Source organism: Neodiprion pinetum, chromosome 2, assembly GCF_021155775.2.
Source record: "Neodiprion pinetum isolate iyNeoPine1 chromosome 2, iyNeoPine1.2, whole genome shotgun sequence".
NCBI lineage: Eukaryota > Metazoa > Arthropoda > Insecta > Hymenoptera > Diprionidae > Neodiprion > Neodiprion pinetum.
Window position 1 is genome coordinate 32790909 of NC_060233.1, and position 26760 is coordinate 32817668.

General features: G+C 44.0%; 1 protein-coding gene across 2 annotated transcripts in view; it reads right to left on the reverse strand.

Annotated features, from left to right (window-relative positions):
* The window catches only part of LOC124213138 (leucine-rich repeat and immunoglobulin-like domain containing-NOGO receptor-interacting protein 4), a 236524-nt gene that overhangs the window by 47202 nt on the left and 162562 nt on the right, over positions 1–26760 (reverse strand). For both annotated transcript variants that reach the window (XM_069133335.1, XM_046614082.2), the window contains one exon: positions 16469–16539. In XM_069133335.1, the coding sequence (XP_068989436.1) occupies positions 16469–16486 (18 nt within the window). In that variant the 5' untranslated portion in view covers positions 16487–16539. The remainder of the gene's footprint in view (positions 1–16468; positions 16540–26760) is intronic.

A 26760-nucleotide genomic window follows, 5' to 3' on the forward strand; every position in this document is an offset into this window, starting at 1 on the left:
AGGGTGGAATTCGCGCTGCATCTTCGACCCTCGATGGATTCGTAAAGCTGCCGTGCCTCAAGCCCCGAGTTTTCCGCAAAGAGACACGCCTCCCATTAAAGGAAACGCCAGAATGCGGCAGATGCGTCTGCGGCGTTAAATCGTTTCAAACTACTCTGCAGGGCATGCGTATTATAGGTGGAAGCAATGCGTTTCTCCACGCATCACTAGTTTCTAGTTTTTCCGAAACTTCTATCCCCATCGCTCATTTTTCTTCTTCTTCTTCTTCTATCTTTCCCTCTTTATTCTTCGTCTTACATACATCCGTGACAGTTTTCGAAGGCGTACGTTAGTCGGGCACGAGGGATTCCATACCCGTGAAAGTCTTTAGAATGTATTTACCTTTTTTCGTTTTATTTTCGTCTTTTTCTTATTTAAACCCGCCCCTGTAACGACGACGCGAGGATACCGATTTTTTTCATCTAAAATCGCTATAAATCACCTGGCCAAAACGCGGCTGTGCTCCGTTATAATGGGCTGAAGGCGAATGATTCTTCGCGGTGGATAAACAACTTTTAACAATACCGCGAGAAGGAGTCCCGGCGTCACCAGAGGGCGCTAAAATCTGTGGAGGATAAGCGAGGGCGAGAAAGAGGGATAGAGATACCGAGAGAGAGAGAGAGAGAGAGAGGAACCGGCAACCGAGGATGCGCTGCAAGATTACGTCGGAGTGTTTACGACTAACCTAATTCTAATAAGATTCTCGTCAAGAGACAAGAGGGATTAATTAAGGATCTCTCGAAATGCCGGCGGCCCCGGGAGGCTCCCTTCCTCCCTTGATATGGCATAAAAGCCGCGAGCTATGGATTACCGGCATGTCCTCCGGAAGCGACGAATTGCCCAACGCTACAGAATCCTGACCGAGGCAACCGATACGGGCTGTGTGACGAAACGCCGAGATTCGAGAATCAGATTGAAAGCAAACTAAAAAATAAAAATGTACGCTCCTTAATTGTTTTCATTTTTCTATTTCTTTTTTTTTTTCCACCACAATAGCGAAAAATATACGTTCTACGTTGAGATCGAAAATGAGTTTCATAGCTGTAACTGGAAAATCTAGTGTGGCAATTTCATTCGGCTGTAAATTAATATCAAAAATATTTAATGTGGCAATACCAGGAAAATATTATGTGGACAATTATAATTTTGCTAAATATTAACTTGCACCACATTTTCTAGTAATTCTAACTACGCTCAAACCGTTATTGCAACGATCCCGATTTTACTAGAACTAGTAACTACAACAGCTGAAAAGTTTCTCAGTACAGTGTTGACATTGTCTTGCTGCTATTTTCGTTCCGGAGGATCAAGGCACGAGAATCAGCGACTCGGTGGAATGGGAATAGTAAATTTATCTGTGATACATGCGGACGTATGTGGTAAAATGCAGTATACATGATTGTTTAGAAAAATATTGCGCATACAGACCGACTGTTCGTATATACAGGGTGCAGACGACCCATAAAATTGAACAAAAAGTTTACGACTTTTGCAACGGGAGCGACTTGACTGCCCCGCTTGTAAAGACCTGCATTCGAATGCGGGAGAAAACAGTCACTTCAATGTTTTTCCCTGTTCTGTGCTAGAGCTGGTATTCCCTACGAACGCTTTATGGTTTCTTTGTTTATTTGACGTTTTTTTCTTCTGTTTCACTGTATTTTATTTTGTAGTGTAAAAAATCGGCGTAAAACTTTCTGCTCTATCCGCGGCAATTACGTCTGTGTTGGGAAAATAAAAATCGGTGGACTCGTTTCGAAATTGGAACTCTCCGAAATTACTACTGCGGTAACACACGCAACTATTGATAATTCGAAAGAAACTTTTCACCTAATTCGCATTCGATTGCTGCAAGCTTTTGCATATTGCTGATTTATCTGACAATATTGTGATAATCTGAAAGAAAATTAATCCAGCATATTTAGTTAGTGGAAGTTTTTTCTTGTAGAATTCTCATCGATGGTTTCCGGGTTGATTTTCAGTTCTCTCCTGTCCTTTCGGGTCCCGGCAGCGTGGCTAGAAACGAAACTCGACAGCAAAGGTTCGTAGACCGATCCGAATTAACGTTGAATGACATTACACGGGTTCAGGGGGTGAGAATGAATCAATCAAGAGACCCCTGGCAGAAAGGAGAACGGTCGCTCCGATGCAACTAGAATTAATGATTGCCTTTGTTGGCATGCCTGGCTGCATCGTTGGACCACGTCATTTGTATTCATAAACATCGGAGGCTCTAATGATCGCATCCGACATTCCCGTCTGTACGCGAGCATGTAGATAAGTAATATCAGACTCGGGCCTTAAAATTCCAACCTGAAAAATAACTCTCGATTAGTTTCTACTTGAGGGGCGAAACCTCTGCCCTCAATCAAACCGGCTCCCAAGATTTTCGACGGGTCATATTTCAGTTTCATCTTCTCGCGGCTCCGATCATGCGGCAAATGATTTGCTTTCACGTACAAACGGGAATTTTCAACTGCTAATTGGGCATTGGTTTTTTTTTTCTTTTTTTTTTTTGTCGATTCAACGAGTGTTGAAGCAGCAAAAAATTTTGGGGTGTATGAATAATTCAGCACGAATCGAATAATAATTATTGATTTGATTTACCGATCTGATAAGTCAAATTTTGCAAACAATTCGAATCTTCGTATAATTCACAATTTTTGAATAAATCGATTAGGGAACGATTCGACTTTGTCGAATCATTCGTTCAGAATCTCGAGGATATGATTTTTCCAGTATTTGTTTTTTCTCATTCGACTTGATTAATTCGCAGTTTCTTTTACCCCTGAAATTTGGCGATTGTTCGAATCTATTGATCTGTCAACTTTAAATTCACTCATTTGTTGTAAGCATTTTTCATTCGTTTATATGATTCCAAAATAGAATAAATAAAATATAGAATTTGAGATTTAAACCGTGTAATTTGAACAATTCGATTCGTTTAAATTACTGAAATAATTGAAACTATCCACGAGCCACAGACATAATGCGGAAAATTCGTAAAGCTGTTCGAATTATTCGAGTTACTCGTATTGTCCGAAGTGTCGAATATTCGATACGATACAATCACTATCCGTACACCCCTAGAAAAATTGTTAAATGTAATTTGGTAAAGCTTTTGTCACTTGTCGTCTGCGAATTCTGCTCGACGTGTCTGTATAAAGATATTAGGTAATATCTGTGCGTCCATGGTGTAGCAGGGCATTTTCGAGCCCCTGATGTGAGTTTAATGTCCACGATATCGTCTCGAAGAAGTTCACCGTGCTGGGATATCAACACATTAGGAGATAGGCTCGGGGGGCCGCCTCGTCGTGTTCTAGGCTGTTATTCACGGGGCGAAAGGGAGGCTGGGTTGAAATCTTTCGGATTCGGAAGCTAGGCTCCGCCTTTTTCGCCTCCGCGGCTTCGTCTTCGTCCGCTCTTATCTCGCTCGGTTAATTTGCAAAATCGGAGTCTCGTTTGGGGTGCAATGGCGATTCTTCCCCGCTTTCTATCCGCCCCGATCCGTAATACGTAAAGTGTAAACAGCCCCTCTTTCGCCTCGACGTCATTCTCCTTCCTCGTCATCTTCTCGCAGAGTTGTGTGAACAGTTAAAACGTTATTTCGTTCGTTCCCGGTTTATCAGTGACGCAGGGAAGGGGAGGGGGTGGCGGGGGGCAAACGACCCGACAATGATTCGACAAAATGGCCGTCATTTAACACTCCTTAAACAAGAGAGAAGGGAGAAGAATGAAAATCTCAGACGAGGCCGAAAACGTTGATAATACCTTCGAATCTCGAGTGAAATGAAGTAAGAATGTGTGCATAATAACGTGGATGAATTAGTGGGAAGAGAAATTAAAACGTAACGAAGGTTCGGTTTGGTAGATAGGCAACATTAGTTTGTAATAGTGCTTCCGTAAGCGACTGTCTTTTAGCGATTAATTAGCAAACATTTAAGTAAATTAGACTCATTAGGTCCCCGCTTTCCATTGGCAACCAGCAATCGGTCTTGCTTTCAACTTCCCACGGTCTCTGGCCAATTATCTTGCTAACGATAACGCCTGAATCCTTTCTTTAATTAATTTCCAAGGATTTCACCGACGCGCCACGACGCTACGAGAAAATTGCGCCTTGGATCTCGTTCTATACCACCTATTTTGACTTTCCTACTCTCCGTTCTAGGTCCGAGGTACGCTGCTAGGTACGTAGTTACTAGCTTTTTTACCTCAGCGAATGGAGGTAATTTCTTTCCCCATGAAAACTGTCTTTTTCTTTTTCCTTTCCTATTCTAGCTTCTTCTTCTTCTTCTTCTTCTTTTGCATACTTTGCTTTTTACTTGTAATAACGGTAATAAAATTCAATTACTACATTCGTTCTATTTTCTTTTCACAACTTCTACTGCCGAATTTCACACAATCAAATTATGCTCAAGCTATTTCATCGCATTTTGACTTATTTTCAAAAACAGCCATCATTTTTTTTTTTTTTTCTTTGCCTAAGGGTGCATTTTTTCGGGGGAAAACCACGAATTTCAACAAACTTTGACATCTCCGAAAGCTGTTCGATTTATTCGAATAAAATATTCCGGCAATCAATGACGAGGTCCAAGGGACACAGGTTGTCAATTAGTTGGGGTAAAAAAGTTGACTGTAAAAATGTTTTCACCAAGCGTGTAAAGCGTGATTAAAGGGGACGACGGTGAAATTTGATAGTCTAGCAGATTTTCGCAGGGTATAAAATTCGTGTTAGGTACATGCCCGAGTATATATAGGTGTAGAGTGTTAAATATCCATACCTAGGTTATAAGTATGAAAATACAGCGGCGATAAGACTGTGCGATTAGGGGGGAAACATGGCTGCTCTTACATTTAACGCCCTCTCGTATAATTACCGCCGCGAAGCAGAAAGATAAAAGCAAGGAAAAGAATTCTTTAAAGAGACGGTTCAAGATGGCGTTTCCCTGTAGCGGTGAGAAAAATTCCTCGCCAATCATTTTCTCATAAAAAGCTTACACTTCACTCAATTATAACTTTATTCTAAGTATGACCGGGTGTTTAATCCTGTCCGTACGTAAATTACTTGAAGATTTTCGCCACGAAGTAATAGCACCTTGACGGGATTGAAGTTGACTTCAAACAGCCATCCGGAGTATAAAGTTTACCTCGCGGGGTCGTCCTTATATTTAATTTCATATTGAACGAGCGAAAACAATTCGAGTTATGATAACCGAATATTTTCGCTCTATACTATCTTATTATGTCGGGCGGTTTTCATTTCTTCGCACGGTCCCGCACACACCCTTAGATATAGACACTCGCCCTATAATACACCTGCCTTCCGCAAAAGCTGAGAGGCTTTTGAAATAATAATGAAAAGGCTATATCAAGGGTATAATTTGAAATTGCCAGAGGACTCTTTACAACGAGCCGAGTCGACTAAATTGAGTGCGATTTGCAGACGCTAAATTCAACAACGTAACTTCGGTCGACTTGTTACCACTGGTATTACAGGAATGGGCAAAGGAAAAGTGGTACAAGAAAGAGAATGAAGAAGAAGAAATGAAAGAGAGAGACGAAATATATATATATATATATATATATATATATATATATAGACGTATATTACAAGACAATCGAAACGACAGTGACATTGAGGTATAAGTGAAGGGTGCGTTATTCTTTTGGATACTTCTTCTTTTCGGTCCGCTGAGAAAGGTGAAGTTGTACCAGATTGACGCAATTGAAAGTGGAATTAATTTGGATCCTCGAAAAATCACGAAGAAGAACTTTGTCGGCGGTTGGTCTGCGCAGAGTTGAAGAATCATTGCAATCCCTAAGTTCGCCAAGTTCCAAGCGATTCGGATCGGGTCGAAAAAAGATCGTATTTCTTTCGTAGAAATTAGACGTAACGAAACTACGTCGCCGTAATTTCGAAACCTTGAAAAGGGCTTACAGTAACCGAGCATGGAACTGTAAAATCGTAAAAACACCTCTCGGCAAAGCTGAGTTGGACGGAACAAAGGTGCATGGGTGTATATTACGGAGCAACCTCGACTGTTTCGCAGGTAGAATACGTTTTATATGCATGTGGCGTAATAACATTTTTCCCGGAACTCAGAGCTGCTATACACGCGTGTGTGCGTGCAGGGCTCCTGATATTACGGGGAGTGAAATATCGACCCTTGGAACGCAAGCCTCGCACGCGTGTTCTCTTGGAGAATGGAGTTTCTCTCCGACCGATGCGCATTTCTGTTACCCTGCACATACGCGTGTAACAGCCTTAACTCAAAATTAAGTACGCGAAACGAACGACAGGAAAAGCGGGAAAATTCCACATGTTACGAACGGCGTCCCGTACGACTGTGCGTTATGGGGTGCCGGAGAAGGAATATGAAAATAAACATAAATAAGTGAATAGTGGCCGGAACTTTTTTTTTGTCCAAATTTTTATTTATTTATTATCTTTTTTTTTTGCTTTTTTTACACCAAGTTTTACGACCTTCCACCTCGAAATTTCGCCCCAACAGAGTCATCGGTTTCCTACGAAAATAATACCTGAACGTAGTGTTTTATTGTTCCATTCTGCGTGCTTGTGATTTCTCGAAACTGCTAGACTGAAAAAATTTTCATGCTTTTGCACTGTAGCGGGAAACAACGCTGGATAATTCTCTCGCAGGATGCTCTATCTCTTGCAAAGCGTCGAGAGAAAATCGTCGTGTCTGAAGGCTTTATGGATTTCCGAAATGTTTTACGAATTGACCGTGGGGACTTGACGGAATTGGTAGAATGATGTAAAAGAAGAGAAAATATTGATTAAAGTAATTAACAGGGTTAATTTTGAATAAAAAACGTAAAACTAGACGTTTCTGAAGTTCAAAAAATAGAAATATCATGACGTTTTCAGCGCGCACAGATTTTTTTTTTTTTTAACTTTTTTCTTCTCTTTTTTACACGCAGGGTAACTGCGATTTAACTAACGTCATATCGACGAGCGTGATGCATATCATATAAATGGATTGTATACCAACGTAAAATTTTTATTCGTTTTCCCGTATGATGGCAGCGTGTAGATCAGTGCAGTGAAAAACACTGCAGACTGTGGATCCAGAAGCGCAGATCGAACGACACTAGCGTAAATTTCATTTCGTCGTTCTACCTGCAGCACGGAGGTACGCATACGTATACATATGCATGTTATAGAGCCAGGGTTGAAAATCATTCAGCCACAGGGACGGAGAAATTGAACACTCTTTGCAATTCGATGATACGCGGGGAAATCATAGGCGTATGAGAGTGCACGCATATGCATGTGTGTGTATATGCATATGCATACAGGCGAGGGTAGAATATATACGCGGGAAATGCACGAAACGCCCGATTTTGCACGTGTAATCGTTTTATTCAACTATACAGGCATCTATGGATCGTAATCCGATATCCCCGGTTGTAGACAACTTCCGTCGCATATTGTCGCGTATTGTTTTGTGATTGGCTTGTGAATGTCACTCCGATAGCGGTAGGGTTTCCCGTGGCATTGTGCGATTATTATACTTTGAAAGACGAATGTGAATAAAAAAAAAAAAAAAACTCCCTTTTCATACCCCGAAAGAAATTAGCCATAATGATCGGCCCTCGAAAGAAACGCCGTGGATAATAAATATAGACCATGGAACGATGAAGATCTTTATTAATACTAGAACACGATCACCCGGATAAGGAGGAGAGAGAAGAAAAAGAAAATTACGTTTTCGAAAAAACTTTCACGAGCATCATCGATTTCGGTATTAACTGAACGTGTTGTACGTGTTTCTTACTACTAATCAGCGATACATCAATTCGAATTAGGGAACGTCATATTTCATAGCTAATTTATACGTTAGCAGAGAAAGAGAAAGAAAGAGAGCGAGAGAGCGAGAGAGAGAAATGGGGGTGAAAGAGGGTCGCGGGCTTCAGGAACCCCGTAGCGTGCTCCTCCCCCGACCCCCTCTCCAACGCCGACGACAAGCGAGGCGTGTGGGTATTATATCATTCATAATATACGTGTGGGATGGATGGAAAATGCAGGGAGAGTATGAGAGAGAATTAAAAAAGAAGACTGAGAAAGAAAAGTGCCGATGATGAGCCGACCGACAAAACAGCTACATGCAAAATCATCTATGAATAATAAATGGTGTTCGGTCTGCTGGGTCGTCGGTTCGGTTTTACAAAGGCGACACCGCAAATGGTACGAGAAACGGCGGATTCAATTTGCGTGTAAATTCCGTTGATTCTTGAGACCCTTTTTACCCCCGTACTTTCACCCTCTGGAAACGATCGACGAGGTGAATCCACGTTTTCTTACTATTCCACTTGACGATGCACACAATTTATCATTCAAAAATTATTCATCCAGTATTTTGGTTTTCGAACGGCATACTCTTGGTTGACTATCTTGGGCTCTTCCCAATTCTCGAGTGACGAGGGAAATTTTCAACGGGTTTTTTGAGGACAAAAATATTTATCGATAGGTAAATTTTTCTTTCCGTCGCGTCGTCTCCGACGTTCGTTGAACCGCGATACCCGCCGTGCTTGAAAAATGGATATGAGTTTGCGTTGCTTCAGCATATAAAACCAAACTTGTGGGTTGAGGAAAAGGATAGGAAGAAAAAAAAAAAATAAAAATAGCGGGAAGTTTTTGTATCGAAAAATCATTCGTACACCGGTAAGTGGGTGGAATATCCGTGGTAAAGAGTGACGTGAATGAAAAAAAAAAAAAACAAGATGGAAAACAAGGTCTGCATGGACATATGGATTCGCATACAATTGTCGTATAAAAATTCGAACCTACGTTGCACGTACGCGTGTATTTTCATCCGACATACACGCTCGCGTGAACAGACACGATCCAAGACTGGGATCGATTTTGGACTCCGGCAAACGCACTTTTTCTCCCCTTCGCTCGGCCTCGCGTAGGGTACACAGGGCACTTGAGAAGTCCCCCCCCCCCCATATAACGCCAAGATGTCCCTCCCCTCAGCCCTTAGAGCAGACCCGCATCCGCGAGGGTTTTTCGGAGCGGCAAAGAATCCGGGGCGGCGTTCCTTTGCTGGGGTGACTAATGCAACGCGATACTCGGTGCCTGAGAGTCCTTCGGGAATCGTATTTAGCTACAATGCAGGAGGCAATTTTATAAACTTGACGAAAAATTCTCGGATCGTAGTAATTTTGGTAATTTCAGCCACCGCGGCACCGTGGGCGTTTTTCGACTCTCGTTGTAAGTTTTATCCGCGAGTTTCGTGCTTATTTCATACAAAACATCGCAAAATTGTCGAGCGAATGCATCAGTCGAATTTTGAAAAACGGCAGAGCTTTCATATTTACCCCGTAAATTATTCCCTCCCTCGACTTCCGGCTCCTGCAATCTCCTATCGCGTTATTAGTCGTTGAGACGCATGCACGCGTGAATTACACAGTTCGACGTATGCGAACGAGCGAATCATAAATGCATCCGATATGTATCAGCCGTGAAGTCGGGAAAAGCTATCACCATGTTTTCGACGCGTGATTCTGGAGGGGCATCCAGGGGTTGGGCTTCTTGTTTTGGGGTGGGGGAAAAGAAAATATCTGCTGAATCAAGATATTTCCAGGCTGCACACCATCAGTGGTCTCATCGTCTGCAGACATGTCCGTACCGAGGTGTAAGTAACATATTTGTATACCTTACACTCTCGCCTATGCGTATCGACTTGACGCGGTATATTTCATCCCTTGCAACGCGCCATTGACCGCCCACCGACATATGTTTTTATGACGGGTCTACCGACCCGACCCCCCCCCCCCCCCCCTCCCTAAAGCCCAACCATATCCGTCGGTCAGCATCAAAGTACGAAAGTTTCCTTACGTGAAACCCGTAGAACCGATATTTCATCCGGTTCACCGAGATGATCGAGACAATCGTCATCGTCATCGTCGTCGACGACGAGGGTAGAAAGGGATAATTTTCTGAAAGGTGATAAAATCCTCTCTCACTCCGATATTTTTTTTTCCACTCTTAAAAATGGCTTCCTCTCTCTCTCTCTCTCTCTCTGTTTATTTTCATCGTCATCCGGTATTCGCATGACTCTTTTTCCAATCCTGACCGTTAATAACATCCTAGCTGGTGTCTAGGAATCGCGAAAGATGAGCGTTATACGGATTCAGCGAGAGGTGCGGCTCGACGACTCCGCAAGTCTAGACCTTTCAGGATGAAATTTCAATTTACGTACTTTTTCTTTCCAACTTTCTTCCGGACGATACGTCTTACCTTTTCATCCCATTTCCCCTTCTCTATTTCTCTCTATTTTCCTCTTTCCCTCGCCGCCCCGTCCCGCCCAGAATCTCGTCGCTGCACACGCAGACTTCTTTTCGAAGGATCGATATCCATCCCGGCTTCAACGCTCGTCAGGCCCTTCGTGCCCTCCACGTGCGAAATACACACCGATCTCCCCCAGGATTATTTCCAACTGTATTCGTGTGCATAGACTTCGCGACGGTTTGTACCGAAGTTTATTCTCCGTTCTCGTACCGTTGACACAGTAATTTCGATATTACCGATAAACTTGCGTACTGACAATGGCAGGAAATTTTTGTTTCGTTGTAAAATTACAGATTGGAGAACGAAGAAAATCGACGTTGCCGACATTTTCCTAGCAACTGGATATGCGTAATACGCCGAAATTCCTGATATCACTGCGTAGTCTTCGGAATTTGATGAATCTCGATTTTAACAAGCACATCGCGCTTGAAAAGACGGGTAAATTGAAGCATGTATGAGAAAATAAAAAAACAGAACAAGACACCGCGTTATCTATAAATTCCAATCAGGCACGCGAGTTCTCCGAATATTGTGGTATTCGAGTTGTTCCAAACCCCCGAACGACCGTTTCTCTGCGGGATCCGCGTACCCAAAAGGAAATGGAAACAAAAAAACAAAAAGAATAATGAAAATCATGTCTTCATCTCCAGGCCGATGAAAAATTAAAGCGTTCTCGGAATGCGAGCCTGCCGATATGTACGATCACCCGAAGGTCGTAGAATTTTATCCGCAGCTTTGTTACACCTACACTTTTCGCGATGGCGTATACTCGCATATAAATCGGCGAGAGCCTTCCGAAGAAGCCGAAACCGTCCTCGAGAGGTCGTGGCCTGATCCCAGTCCACGCGTCGAAGAGGGTCCTCTTCGTGGTTCCTGGTTGCCACCCTTCTCCCTTGCCCCTCCCGCCGTTTCACGTTTCACGTTTGACGTAACTCCCTTGGGAGCAGCGCTTGCCACCATCGGGACAAAGAGAGACCTGCGGAAGAGTAGCTGATACCGCATTCATGCAGCGAGGTTCGATTGCATGTAGGTATAAGGCGCCAGACGTGCTCTTGGGTAATATGCAACGATCCGCCCTCTCATCTTCCGTCTGCAATATTCTTTCCCCGAAATGTGGAAATTTCGAAATCCATGATCGTTCCGCGGATAATGAAAGGGTGAACTAGACCGAACGCGAACTACCTACGCGCTATCGCTATCCGTTATTTAGGTGCCTCGAGTACTTTGTACTCCCAAACTTTTACAGAAGAGAATTCCACGCCAGTGAAAACTCGTTTCGCGACGATTAGTCGCAGGTAATCGTCGTTTCTTTCCTCCGGTGAGATAATTTCTGCGGACAAACGACGTCCACTCTTTTTCGTCTACCGATATTTCTCGTGTATGAACCAAGGCTGTGACAAGTTTTGGGTATTCGTCTGACGGTATTGACGGGTTCACTGAATTCGACTTGTTTCACAGAGACGCTACTTGTCCGAGAATAACATCTTTAGCCGCGCGGTAGTAGCCGATGTTAGTTAATTTATGCTTGGTTAATAACCGAATAAAATTAGTGAAAATAAGGAATAAATTCCATAAAAAGCATTCGGCAGTCACCGGAAAGGTTTTCAACCTCATAATTCCGTGCATGATTCACTGAAATATTTCAAGACGTTCCTGCACAATTCTCATGGAGTTCCGACATTCGCAGCGGGGATATTTTTTTCGCCTCGAAGTGAGAACGAAAGAAGGAAAATATATCGAAGGGGACGTAGATTACGCGTTTCACTTGTAAATTCGAGCCACTGACAGACGGTTCCCGGCGGACTGAGAAATCGGCATGAATAACTCGATGCCGGGTTCATTCTTATCAGGTTCCGGTCGGGGCTCGCGGGCACGCGTGCCATCCATCAATATCTGACCCTCGTTAGCTCGGAGTGTTCATAAGTTCAAAAAATGTGGAGGCAGGGGGGTTGATAGGAATAAAGATGCAATATCACGGTGATCAATCTCTGGCCGATGATCAACGGGCCTCGAACAGCTCGCTCCGCGATCATAACACCGCTGACGTCCGTCTCACCCCCGGCTGTGTTACACGCGTAGGGTAGGTAACCAAAATCCAAAGCATTCAAACGAACCGCTGGAAGCATTCGGGGAAAACTTTGCCCCGAAGCCTCGAGTTCGAAGGGACGTGACCGAGTTCCCAGGTAAGCTGCCGATACGCGCGACTTTTTCGCGGTTTACCGGTTCATTTTATACAAATTTATGGATTCCCTAAACCGTTTCGGCAGGGATGCCGCACCTTCCACGATCCGAGACCCTCCCTATACGTCTGCCGGTGGCTTCGAAATGCATGTATGTATGTATATCCGAAATCCGCAGGAACAGCGAAATAGCCTCTAAATCTAACCCATGGCAGGCTGATAGTCCAGCAACACTTTCCCACCGAGTTCATTCAAGATGGCGTTCGCAGTATATCATGCCACCCGTTACGAAGATATCGTCCCTCCGTTCTCGCGTACGCGGTTGGAATCGTTTTTTTTTTTTTTTTTTTATATCTCTCAAGTTTCTCCCACATTTTTTTCACGAGATTAATTTTCGTTTCTCTTCTTCTCCTTCACCTCCTACTTGTTTTTTTTTCTTTTTTTTTTTTACATTTTCGATTTCTCATACATACAACCTTCGATCTTTGCTCCACGTGTATAACCCGATACAAAATATACTTTCGTACGCGAGGCGCGTCGTTTCATTCGAAGGGATTTCCGCTGCACTATCCGTATGCCGTACAACCTTTCATAAAATTCTACTCGCATTTACTTACATACCGTATACTTATTTCCGAAGACTCTTCACGGTTAGATTGCGGAGTCTGGCATACGTACGGAAATCTGTTAAAACAGCTCTGTGCCATATGCCAGACGAATTCACTTACATGCGGACAAAGTAATTTTGTAGATTCTCTAGCGAGGGAAAAATAAGGGAAGTCGAGGAGTAAAATTCGTTTCGGCGACTTTTTAATCCAAATTTAACGCGTTCCTCGACCACAACCGGATTCGAAAAAACAAAGGAGGAAAGAAAAAAAATTCAACAATCCGTTCGTGTGAATAAGACACGGGGTTGGGCGTGCCACGAGCAAAAAGAAGAAGAAAAAATTGAAGACGAGTATGATGAGACAAAAAAAAAAAAATAAATAAAAAAGTGTAAACGGCTTACTTTTTATACCTTACGAAGGATTCCATCCGTGGAAGGCTGTTTTTTTCATTTTACCATCTCTCTCATACCGTATCCTTTGCTTCATAATGCGATGCAGTCGGTGTATAAGCGTGCAGGCTTTTCAACGATACGACGAATATGAGATGTTAATAGGAGACTGAAAGCTGGGGTGGTGCGAAAGGAGTGTTGATGTCGGGCAGATGCCGCAAGTAGACGCGAGGGATTTTAGTGACTGTCGCTGCGTAGCTGTCGCAGGCTCGTTTTCAGCCAAACATCTTATACGCCTTGTCGACACACGCTAGTTTTGTACACATGTGTGTAAGTGAATATAACACGCTTTTGGATCTCAAGTGGCGACATCCTAACCGGTGATGTAGATACGCAGGCGGGTTGGAAAACGGTGTTTGAAAAAAAAAAAATGGTTTAATTTCAATTGATTTCCCTGAAAACTGAAATTGAGGATGTTGTATTTGCGGCAGATTTTTTGAAAGAACTGGTTGTGGGATGAAAAAGAATAATTGAAAAGAGAAAATTCTCAATTTGCGGTACGGAAGTGATGTTGGAATCGGTGTGTCATTTAGACAGGAGTTTCAATTTGAATACCGAAAAAACAGAGGAAGTAAAAGAACGAGAAGCAAAGGATCTCGAGCAGTCGTGACGCGATGAACGCGTGCGGGTTCATTTTATCAATTCAGGAGGGATTTTGTTTGTAGAAAAATGACTGGAGGTAAAATTAGTACAAAGCGATGCTCGAGGGTGTGTTTAAAAATTGATTGCGTAATCAGGTTGCGAGAGCGTTTAATTTCGACTCGTCAATATTTACACTCAGCCTCGGCAGGTTATGCGTTTTATATCCGCAGATGAATGAGAAGCGGCTTTGTCTCGCGTAGCTAATTTACCCGCCGAGAGTTTTACGCCGTAAAGGGAGATGGAATTAAAAGAGTGAAAGAAAGAAGGAAAGAAGGTAAGATTTTCCATCATTCAACGCGTTATAATTCCCTCTTAAAACAAGAAAACACCCTCCTTCCCTGCCCACCGTGTAATATATATATATAGAAAAGTGTAAAAAGTGTACAAAACGTGTGAAAAGTGTGAAAAGTTTGCTTGATTTATATACAAGCGGTTTATTTCCTTATTTCATATTTTCCCCTCCACTCTTTTCCTTTTACATCCTATTTATTTTCATATTTCTTAATACCAAACTTTAAGAATAAAAAGGAAATTCGGTTTTTATCGAGTGTTTTTCCTTTTCAATTTTCCGTTCAATTTTTCTCCCTATCAACGCCGAGGTGAAAAGTTTCAACTTTCAGTCCACCAAATGGATCCTGGATAAAAATTGAGGCAGTCGCTGATGTGACGTTTTCAAACTCGCAATCAAAGTGCAGCGGGTGATTCGAAGCTTGGAAAGTTACAGACGTCTGCAGACATCATGCATCGCGCGATCATTATTCGCGGCCGATTTCCTCCTTCATCCCCTAAATTCTCGGTTCCCGGTTCCCTGCACCCGGCATCGAACTGTAAACGGTTAGCAGAGAGCGATTCGCAGGGTTCAGCGAGCATCGCACACAGACACGCAAGACACACAGACGCACACGCATGACCGACCGTAAATATGCTTCTTGTGTTTGCTATTCATTTCAGAAGCACGCGGGCATTACACACGCGAATGTATATACACGAAGAGTTTTGACGGTGATTCGAAATGGCGGGTAAATTGGCCGAGATATTTTTATTCATTTTTCTTTCTCTTTGTATTTCAACCCTAGTTTTTCCTCTCCTCGTTTCCTTTTTTTCCATATTAATATTTGCAGGTCAGGATCTTCTCCACACATAGAAGGCACCGACCAAGGCGCATGGACTCGGTATACCGGGAAATTGAATTCACATTGGCATTACCTACCGTGCCACGTATATGCACATCGTTGACCCACGTGTATATACATGTATATATATATATGCACAACCTGTTTACGATTAGAGAGAAAATTGTTTTCTCAAGAAAATCGAACTCCATTTTCGCCATTGTTTTGTAACAAAAAGACTTGTCCTGCAATAACGGAATTTCCTTCTTTATTAACTTTTTTTTCATCATTTCATTTTGTTCGTACCATTACTTATCATCTTCACAGAAGCACGCTGATTAACGAAATAATTCATTTAATTACCGAGCAGGTAAACTATAGATTACATTTTAAGATGTGTATCACAAAGAAAATTACTTCGTCGATCCGAACCCCAAAAAATGCGACTATTCAAAGATATGAAATTTTATTTATCGTAAGAAAAAAAAAAGAAAAAAATACGTCCAGTTTACGAGAGCCGGAAAAATCTTGAATGTTTTCACGTTCCAAAGCAAGATGTAGCTTCTATTTTCACCCGTTAGAAAAATCGCAGATAAGAACGTCTGTGGCTTGAGCACAGCCGGCGTACCCGTAACGCCGTCGTAATTTTCTCGGAATTTCGAAAATTTTCTCTGGCCGAAAGCGCTGTGCCGTGTACCTGTTCATGTACACCCATATATACAGGTATATACGGGAGATAAAGTTTTGGGGCGGTGAGTTTCGTGTAATAAGTAATAACCACCGTTGCTAATATTCCGAGTGTAATTAGAGCTTAGCTAATTATATGCTAACGCACAGTAACTTAGACTCAACTTGAAATTTCTCAGAAATTTCTCGGCGTTCGTTACCCAGTGGATTCTGCGCCTTTGATGAACCGAAAACAAGCCTGTCGCATAGATATCTTATCGGAAAAACCGGGGAAACGAAGAAGCCTCGATTGTTCATCCGAAAAATTAATAATCTCAACAGCAATCATTGCGCTCCGACATGTGCAACGTAAATACTTGCAATCATCGAATCTATGCACATATACTTCTGCACAGAGTAAAGATACATTCTTATAGATGTGTTTATATTCACTCACCCAGGGTAGACGAAACATTTTCGATCTTTGAGCTGTCGGATGATGAAGTCGAGGTGTCGTAATCACAGGATCTGAAACAAGGAGGGTAAATATTTAATTACACAATCGCGCAGGATTTTGGAAAGACTGATTGCTATGGCGATATTTTCCAGTCGCGTCGTGTCGAATTCGTGAGTTTGAGACAAATAAAATTGATCGTTGCTCTCTGCTCTCGAGTAATCTTTTACAACACCGTCCGTGATCGATCACATCTTTGGCGATGCGAGTGTCAGATTGAATTTTCTAAAACACCGCTCGCATTGTTCGTACTTTGAACTGTTATACGGATCTGCTTAACGTCAAACTCATAACTTTAGAACCGTTGCGGGTACACAAGGGCAGTCTAACTTACAACTGAACCGGGGTCGGACTAATTGTAAGTACACTGCTTATTGGATAACTTACTCCTACCAAAATATTCTCTCTCTTCTCGTCAAAGTTATTATTAATTTACGAACGCTTCAGCGCTGGGTTAAGTTCAACCCGGTTGGCACGAAACCACGGCTGCTTTATTTGCTCATAATCTGCGGTGTGTACAACGGATTTACATGGAAAAAAATAAAATAAAAATGCCCGAACTGATTGCGTTCAAGGAGAGAAATAGTTTGTCTCTCATGTCGGTTCAATGTAACTGTTCTGAAGTTATTCTAATCAAAGACAAGAAACGTGAAGCATAAATGAGAAATCGATAAGTTTCCTAACAGCCTTGTCAGGTGCAGAAACAGAGCCAAATACGGATATGCTTCAGTGTTTGAAAACGGTGCCGTGTAAAAAGAAAATAGCGGCACGTTGTTGCGGTTTATTAACATGCAACTGGCTGAAACAGATGTTGAACAGAGAACCCACCCAGAAATATATGCATATAAATATAGGCTTTTATGAAAGATCCATTGATACACGGTAGAATAATTGCTGACTATGGAATATGGGTTACATGATTCGAAGGAAGACAGATGGAGGTTATTTTCATCCTTGACTGCACGATAAACCGACAGAGAAAAGTAGGATTAGGCGAGGAAAAGGGAGGTTTACGTGTTTGTTGAAAAGTATTCGAGTATGCAAGATAGCCGACACCCGTGATACAAAAGTTACACCAAAGTGATCCAGTAGCGACAATGTGTATAATTTCCATTCTGTCGAGGAAAATTTTCTTCGCCTGAAGGCATGGCCTTTTGGCCATGACTCGCGTCCGTCAGGAAATTAAAGAGCGTTTTTTTTTTTTTTGATCGGGTTCAAGGAGGACTGACACGCGCTGCTTCCCTTCGCGTGACGCTTCACGTTAAGAGTAAAAATTAAATTTTTGAATAGAGAAGACTGCTCCGATTGTCCCAAACGGTGAAAAGAAGAAAAAAAGAAAAAATAGATATATAAAATACACAGCTCAATATGGTGCATTTTTCTTCGCTGTAACAGTTCCTAAGAATTGAAGGTGCGAAGTAAACGGCCAAATTAGGTACGAGAATGAACCGAAGAAAAAAAGAATCCCTCAAAACGACTGAATGCCTGCAGGACTCAGTCGTCAAACTTGGTATTAGAAATATCGGCGAAACTTTATTTGGCAATAACGCGTCCGCCTTTACAAGACTTTTCTTCAATAGCGGTGACCCGCGAACTACGTGGCCACGTGACGCCCGAACTAATCCATAATTGCAGGGACGTATAAACTAGTCACAGTTATTACTTACCCACCCACGGTCATGTTTGTACGGTGCGTACTTTACCGGATTGTAAGGAATAGCGATTCCCGTGGGTTGCGAGCATGTGCGCGCACTGCGAAAAGCTGTTTAAACGAACCTGAAAATCGGTCAGCCTACCTCTCGTCATTGGCCGTAGTCGACGAGTACATCGGATCGGTAATATTATACCCTTTAGTTTGCGAAGCATGAACACGAGGCGAGGAAAGAGTCGAAAGGAGGCGAAAAGTCGGTGAATTATTGACAAGGAGCCGAGGATTTCCCTGAAGCTTTCCTTTGCTTTGTTTTCTTTCTCCTCTCCTTCCTCTCGTTCGCGCCGCCTTTTCGCTCGCCGTGTTTCCTCCATTTCCTCTTTCCTTCTTTTTCTCCCGGTGACTCCGTTTACCGATCGATAGATCGGGCGCTTCATCTCGTTTCGGTAAACAAGCGACATCAATCGAGGGGCTTACCTGGCTGGCGCTGGTTTACAGCCGGGATCAGGGATTTCCGACTTTCGTAGAGCTGTCGATTTTATTTGAACCGTTATCAGCCAATTCCGAGGTATTCATGGGCTCCCGGCGCCATACGTTCCCCGACCAAATGTGCCCGAGCTACGGGGTTTTCCCCGTTCACCACCGCCGCCTGGAACACCGTCCTTCCACGGTTTCTTCCAGCACTGTTAAACCGGCCAAATTGCCCCCAGGAAACCGAGAAACTATCCTTCCTTCGTCGCCGCCAGCCCCCCCGACTTCGGCTCCCTAACACGTGTCAAATTAACGCCTTGTTTGAACACGTTTTCCGACCGACGAAGGGCGAGGGATCAATTCCGATACGTGGATACATCGGGGTTCGAAGAACCAGCAAACGCAAGCTCCGTTGAAAGCGTTTTTCGCAGCGCACGCCGGGCGTAAGTAGAGATGAAAAAGAAGAAGCGAAAAGGGCGAGAGAGAATCTGCGAGCGTAAGTAGAATTGCTCGGATAACAGTGGATGGATGCGACTATAGAATTGACGACCCATAACTCGGGGCCCGAGGTATCGCCTCGAGGGATTATTACGAGGGAGTGAGGAAGTTGATGCTTCGTATCAGAATGCATTACGGGCGAAAAAGGGTCTTCCTTAACGGAGGAAGAGTCTCCCTTCCTCCTCATCCTCCTTTATTCTGTCTTATTCACCGCGGGTACGCTCGGAAAAGTCTAGACTCTAGACTCCGGGATCACGAAGATCAGTGAGGTCTATTGAGCCGGTGGTGCACGATAGGAGATTCCGGCTCCATTCAGTCCATGCGCTGCAGCGAAAGGCGAGAGGTGACTGAGCTTGCTAAATCGGGGCCGGCTCCGACGACTCCGCATATCCTGGAATATGAGAAATCCCGGGAGGAAAATCCTCCCCCATCCCGATTGCGGGCCGTCTCCTTAAAAACGCCCGAGAATTTTCCTCGAACCGTTTATTATTTCGAACCCCGCGCGTAACCGTTACCGCAGATACTATTTCCCATCGTCTATTTTCCTCGAAAATTGCTTTTCAAGTTATTATTTCTGACAAATGCCACGGAGGACGACTCGGCTCTCCGACCGGATCGTAAATAATTAGTAAACGAAGGTCCGGTCGTCGGTGTCGCATGTGGATAATATTTTATAGTTTTGGCTCGCGGTTGACGAGGCTTCCGGAGCACGTGGGGTTTTCTATCATCTTGAAAATCCCTTCGGCCTGGGCACGTACACGTATGTATATACGCAGATATGTATAGGTGTATACAGACAAGAACAGCTTCTTCCACCGAGGCTCTCGAGTCAGCGACGAACACGGGCGACGACAACGGCTGAGGCTCATTATCGACCATGTTCGAAACTTTTTGTGAGCGACACGCCTTCCTCCCGGGGCCTTAACTAGCGGAAACTGGTTCGGGCCACCCATAAGAAGATGCATAGGAAATTAATATCATGGTGAAATTTCACGATTGAGATGCAAGAAGCCGGGAACGGGGCTCGATTTTGTCGAATTTTTTGTTCGCGCCTCCGACGACGGAGGGTCGGAACGAACCCGAGTGTGATATACTTTGTACCGATGACTGATAGGGGCTGGTTCTGTTTAAATAATAAACGGTGAATCAAGGAGGACTCGGGGCTGAGAGTTCCGTGATGAGATCGCGGTTCGAGATTGCTCCGCGGTCGAATATCCCCTGTGTAAATTTGTTGCGCGGTGTAAGGAATTAAAGAACTACCAACCTACCCAGGGCTCCCTATCCTCCAGAGGCAATTACCCCGGCTGCCAGGGGATGCAAACAAAACCGTTTAGATAAATTACACCCGATAGGAAATACCGCGGCGTGTTCCGAAAGACACCCCTAAATCTATACCGGCGGAAGTTGCAGGTGTGAGGGGGGTGTGGTTGACTTTCGCCCGTGATTCTCCAATTCCAGTGAGACGTCTCTGAACGGCTGAAGCTCGGGGACGCGACGCGACGATAAATTCATTCGGTCGATTTAATTGCCAAGTTTTTAATCCCGAGGTTACCTCCCGGAGCCGTTTATTATACCGCCCCGTCGTTAGGAGGGATTAGTCGACCTTTGAGCACTTCTTTAGAGCCGGGTCAAAAGCACCGGGCTTATATTGTCAATGCATCGTGCCTAACAATCCCCCGCGGACCCGCCGAGCAGTCGGTTCATGCTCGACGAAAAGGGTATCGATAAAACTTTCCTTGTATACCCGCAGCTTGTACATACCGACGTATCTATGCACAGGGCGACGTTCGCAGCGGGACATCCGAGGACCGGAATCACTGCCTTCAACCGTCGTATCGATTTATTCCTTGGCCGGGCCGACCTTTCGAGTCTTATTATAGATACGCACAATTTTCCGAACGAGTTGATCCAGTCGGACCGCAAAATATTTCCGACCAAAGTTTTTGGTAAGTAAGAAGGGGGGGCTCGTATTTTTCTGAATACCGCCTACAATTTTCCCCAATACTCCACGGACACGTCGGCACGATGCGACGGACGCCTTTTTAAACTTCTCTCTCCTCATATCTCTCTTTACAAGAGGGTAATTTTCAACCGAGGCTTTTACACAAGCCGGAGCTGCGGAGAAAGCGGGGGGGATATTCATATCCGGTACGAACTGAAATTGAGAAGGTATAACGAGAAAGAAAGGTGAAAGAGGGGAAAGAGGGGAAAGCTGGATGGAAGATAGAGAGTCATCGAAGCATTTTAATCGAATGCACGGGTGATCGGAGTGTAGTGTTTCAGTCACGCTTAGCCGAGAATCGCCTCGCCCTCCGCGTTTCGTCGTTATCCGCGTCTACAAATTGTTTTCGAGGTTCGGCCGGGGTGTATTAAAAATTTGTAGGTTATGGGGCGAGACGGGACCACGACGCCGTCCGCACCGGCGGAACGTGTGTTGCGGGTATATCGTCGAATTACAGTACCAGACAAGTTCCCAGACGAATTCCTGGTGGAACCGGTTCCCGTCACGTTTAAGCCGGGAGATGATAGCCGGCCTTAAACCCGGAGTCGAGTCGAGCCGCGATATACCTACCTGTTGTAATTAACTCCTAGTTAATACCGAGGACTCGTTCACCCCCGGATATTCCGGCAGCGTCAACAGGCTTGATCCCCCGAGTTCTCTTCGTCGACGAAGAGCTAGGCGCGTAGGTGAGAGAGTTTTCGTTATCGTAAGGCGGCTGGAAATTTCTCCGATTCGCTTTCTCGAGAATATCTAATACGATTCGTGTTAAGGCGAGCGGTGTGTAATTTCGTCCGGATCGATTACGCGCACTTTCGCTCACAATTGAGCCTTGCGTTAATTCGCGAGAATTGGACCAAGTCCAGACTGAGAGCGGGTGCTCGGATAAGCCAGACTGTCACCGATATTCCACGTCGTTGGTAATATAATTATATTCCAGAACGGAACTGGCGACGTATGATTCCGGGGTTGGGTAGTGTACGAAACTCAGACCGTGGTTTGCGGTAAAGGAATCCAATTTACAATCAGAATTCCAGCGTGGTTGTATAAGAGGTAGGTATATACGATCTCTGAAACGCGGCGACGTTGGTAACGGCGACCTGCACGATTCCTCCGTAACCGTAAATCCGATCGACTTGAAATTTTTGCAGCAGTTCCGCGTCGTTACCGAGACTAAAGCTTATACGTTCCAATCGATTTTCGATAAACTAAAATTTAACAGTATTGCGAAATTTTCAACTTGTCGCTGTTCGGTTGCACCGTCACGATATTTTGTCGTTTTCATGCGGGTAACGTTATTTGACGGTGTGCAAAAGTTGAAAAACCCTGCAACGAAAATCCGGATCAAAAATCGGTTGCCGCATCGTCGGCGCACGGTCGTTGATTATTTGCAAACTAGGGTGTGAAAATTTCAGGTTCGTCGGCTTTACGACCAACGCTGCAGTTTTATTTATTTATTTTCAGTAATACATACTCGTTACATCGGTGACGGCAAAAAGTTCGCCGCCAAATTCGGATCACTCTTCGCAAAAATTGAACCAATTAATCGTATTTCATACGCAAAGCGTGCATGTAACTCCAAAGATTAAACCGCACGAGAGGCACGAGATTCTGCAGATAAGTCAAGAGTGCAAAACGACGTTCCGACCTCCTCAAGGTGAATTTATCGGAAGTGTAGGTGTAGGGCGCTTCGGTAACCGGTAAGCCGATAGTGAAACACGCCACGCGGTCGAAGAGCTGGGCCGGTCAGAAAAGGGATTTATCTCAGGCATCGGTCATTCCGAACAATGCCAGCTCTCGCAATTCTTCTATCGCTGCTTATTTCTGACCCACTTTCTTGGTCTTCCGACGCTCTCCCTGATCCCTCCGGCTGTCTTGCTTCCCTCCCTTCTTCCCCTCGCCGCCCTCTCGCTTTCTCCCTCCCTCTCTCTCTCACTTCAATGCTATTTTATTCGCGAATGGCATCCTTCGGATTTCTTCTTGGGCAATGATTAAATTCTTCAACGGACGTAGCCGCATTCTGTTAACGACGAGGGCCGAGTATTATGGAAGCACGGCTCGAAACTCAGACTGATGTACCATCGAAACCGAAAACTGAAAATACCTTTCAAGATTCGTTTAAATTTTGGTCCCGGCAATGCGCACCCCTGCAACTTGAGGAGCAATTTACAACTGAGTAAAGACACGCGTACCGTTTGATTCCGCAGGGCTCAGCCGGCTGCTTGTTTTATAGACCAAATCGAAGAGCTCGGTTGACCGAAATCTCCCTCTGGAGTTGTAAACCGTGAACTTGCGCAGGGAATTCAAGCTACCTACATTATTCTTGATTTAAAACAGACTTCGTTGCCGAGGATTGATCGGCGCAGTCATTGATTAACAACGCATGGACGAACCGAATTGATCGATGTTCCAGTTACACGGTGAGAAGTAGTTCTTCGTCGGGAATTGTTTGTGCTCCAGGAGCGGTAAGTTCGTAGATAAAAATATATCGTTGAAATACAATATTTCCGCAAAAACGAGGCGAGAAAATTCATCACCAAAGGATTCTCCGCTTCATACATTCGCGCTGAATGATTCACCCTGGGCGTGGTGAGGTAGGTGAAAAGCGCGGTCTTACAAGCCAAGGCCTCACTGTTTCACTTACACATCGCAGCTCCGCGAGCATTAGCTCAAGTATCTGCAGGCTCCACTCGGTAAAGGGTACGAAACGGTCGGGTGTTCTCATCCCTCTAGGTATGCCTCCCAGCTAAGACGCGGCTTAGGGAAACATTGGCCCGCTGATCCTTGCCGCGATTACTACGGATTAATTATAATTTCTTGGAGATTTATAACGATTAATTAAGTTAATTACTAGCCGCTGTTTAACGTATATACGTATACGCGTACGCGTATACGAAATTACCCAAACATCGTAGCCACACCCTTATTAAGGCACACTTCCCGTGTATGCTGCAGGTAATGGCGGCCATATTTCGCCAGCTAAATTTCACACAATATATATTACTTTGTTAGAGGCAAATCTGCTGTTACCAGATTGGTTCTCAAATTCTTCCCGCTCCTTTTCTCCTCTCTACCCTTTTTCGTCACACACCGCTTCTCGATATGAAATCAGTTATCTGCGGAGGAGGGGTTTCACAATCCCTTGTAATTATTTACTCAATGCTGCGATGTTATCTCTTCGCCTCGAAGATCGGCCGCTACCAGAGGCGAGGAACGTCGGGATCACGTAGCTCCGACAACGATCTGATCTCAGGTCGATGTATCTGGCAAGCGATTTATCAGGCGCCGCTTAAAAGACGGGGTTTAAGTGGTAGAAGAGAATAAAAAGATGCAGGATACGAAGAAGGAAAACCCGGGTCCCGCATACGTGGGGATGGTCAAAGGAGGCTCTTCGCCGAGGTAAAATTTATTAATCAAAATATGTTTGTCCTTGGTGAATATCTCCGATCGATCAATACATTGCGGTCGTCGGTTGTTTTGAGTGATGAGTCTTTTCGAGCCTGACGGTCAGGTCCGACATCGTTTCGTACGCGTTTGAGTGGTACTTTTAATTACCCGTAAGATAATTAACAGCCAACGTTTAATCTCCGATCGACAGGGGGATCGAAGGGAGGGGGAACAAGTTGAGACGGTACTGTAACAATCGGAACGCCGGCGAGAGAAGAAAAAAAATCTGTGTAAAGATGTAACAAATAAGTGGCAGATCAAAGAGGAAGATAACATAATATATTTCCATCGTTTTCAATAATTACTAATTTCGAGGTAAACCAATTGTGCGCATTGTTCAAGCAAGCGATAATTAGTTTACAAATTTCACAAAGTTGCGACAATCCCAAGCAAATTTTAGATGAAAGCTTAATTGCGATCTACCAGAGAAATTTATAATCATAAACAAAAACGTGGTCTGAAAATAATGTGAAATGAAAAGAAGTTTGGGCTTGTACCGAGGGAAAGGATTATTTGAGCCAAGTGATATTCGTTTGATTCAACTGAATGCGACGAACACGATGTACTTGCTTAATTTAACAAAATACTTTTGTTGGTTTAACAAAATTTAGTTGAATCAACTGAACATTTTGTTATACCGATGGATCTTTAATTCGGACAGATAAATATTTACTTCGCCGCCCGTGACCAAACATTTAGTCGATACAGGGACTTTTTCCTCTCAGTGTACGTATTGAAGGTATTATCATTGAACAGAAATCGATTCTTGCTGTTTCTACACCTTATTTTCTATTTTTGAAGCCAAAATCGAGGCGACCCGCGTATTTCCTCGCGGAACATTATTATCACGATTATTATCATTGTTCCCATCGTTTCGAAGGGCGAACGGTCGATTGGCAAACGAAATCTTGTTACACACACGTAGAGAGATGTACATAGACGTATCCGTCCCAACGTTGGTAACGCAATATTCGGGTAACTTTTTCCTTCCGGTATTCTCCCGGGATTTTGAGGAGGCCTCGGCTCCTCCTATATTATAGAGAAGGAAGACAAAGCCAGGATAGATATAGTCGGATATGGACGCCTCGGTAAAACTCGTCTCGCCTCTCCGCTTCGCTTTTCCCTTCCCTCCAAGGATACAGAAATGTTGCGAGTGTGGCCGACTGGCGTGGCTAACACATAGCCGGGCATAGGTATACAGAGCTTTGAAGATCTTCTTGTTTAACCGCAAGGCAAGGCAAGGCAAGGCAGCGCAGCGCAGCGCGAGTAAATAGAGCTAACAATTTATATACACGCGGCTTAAGGGTTTGTTTTAAAGGAAGAAGGAAGGAGGACGGAAAGAAGACGCGGAGAATAGAAGGAGCGGGGGGAGAAAGGGACCGCGGGCGGAGGCTGAGATCGTGAAAAGACCCGATACCAATTATTTTTTATCGCTCCGGGTAGAGGAAACTTTTTAAGATCTTGCCTGTCGACTGTCCTCAGTCTGGTAACTGGGGAGCTCACCTCACTCAACCACCTCAGCTACAAACCCTTTTTATTAGCGGACGAAGAAAACCCGTTCATCCCCCCCTTTCATTTCACTTTTTTTTTTCGCCCCGACTTTCCTCCGTGTTTTTTTCCCGCTTATTTTGTTTTCTATCATCATTTTTTCACCCCGTTACGGTGCGCCTGTACTAACAATAAAGAGTTTAGCCAATATGCTATTAAATGAAAATGCGCGAGTTGTGCGCATTTTCATTGTTCACGGTTATTTATTTTTTCGTTGCTGTTCTCACGCAGATCGATATTTTCGTACGTAGGTGTGGTAAGATTTTAAAAGACAGAGAGATATACGATTCGAAAAAGTCCTCTCTTACACCGTGATTTTTTAATCAACAATACAGCTACTCCGCTTCGGTGAATAATTGTTTATTTGAATAATTAATTCACTTTCCACTCCTCGTATAACCCGCGGGTGATATTTCGCAGCGCGGTTAAATCGCGTCCTGGCCACGGGGAGAAAAGAAAATCGGATTATGGGATGATAATAATTGCGCGAGTGCGGCGTGTGACAGTTTTTAAAATGACATTACAAGCGATCGATACTCAGGCCTGCCCGCAATGGCGTACACGTAACAAGATTACCAGGCCGAAGGGTAGAGTAAGCCTTCATTCTCATTCCCTCGTCTCTAC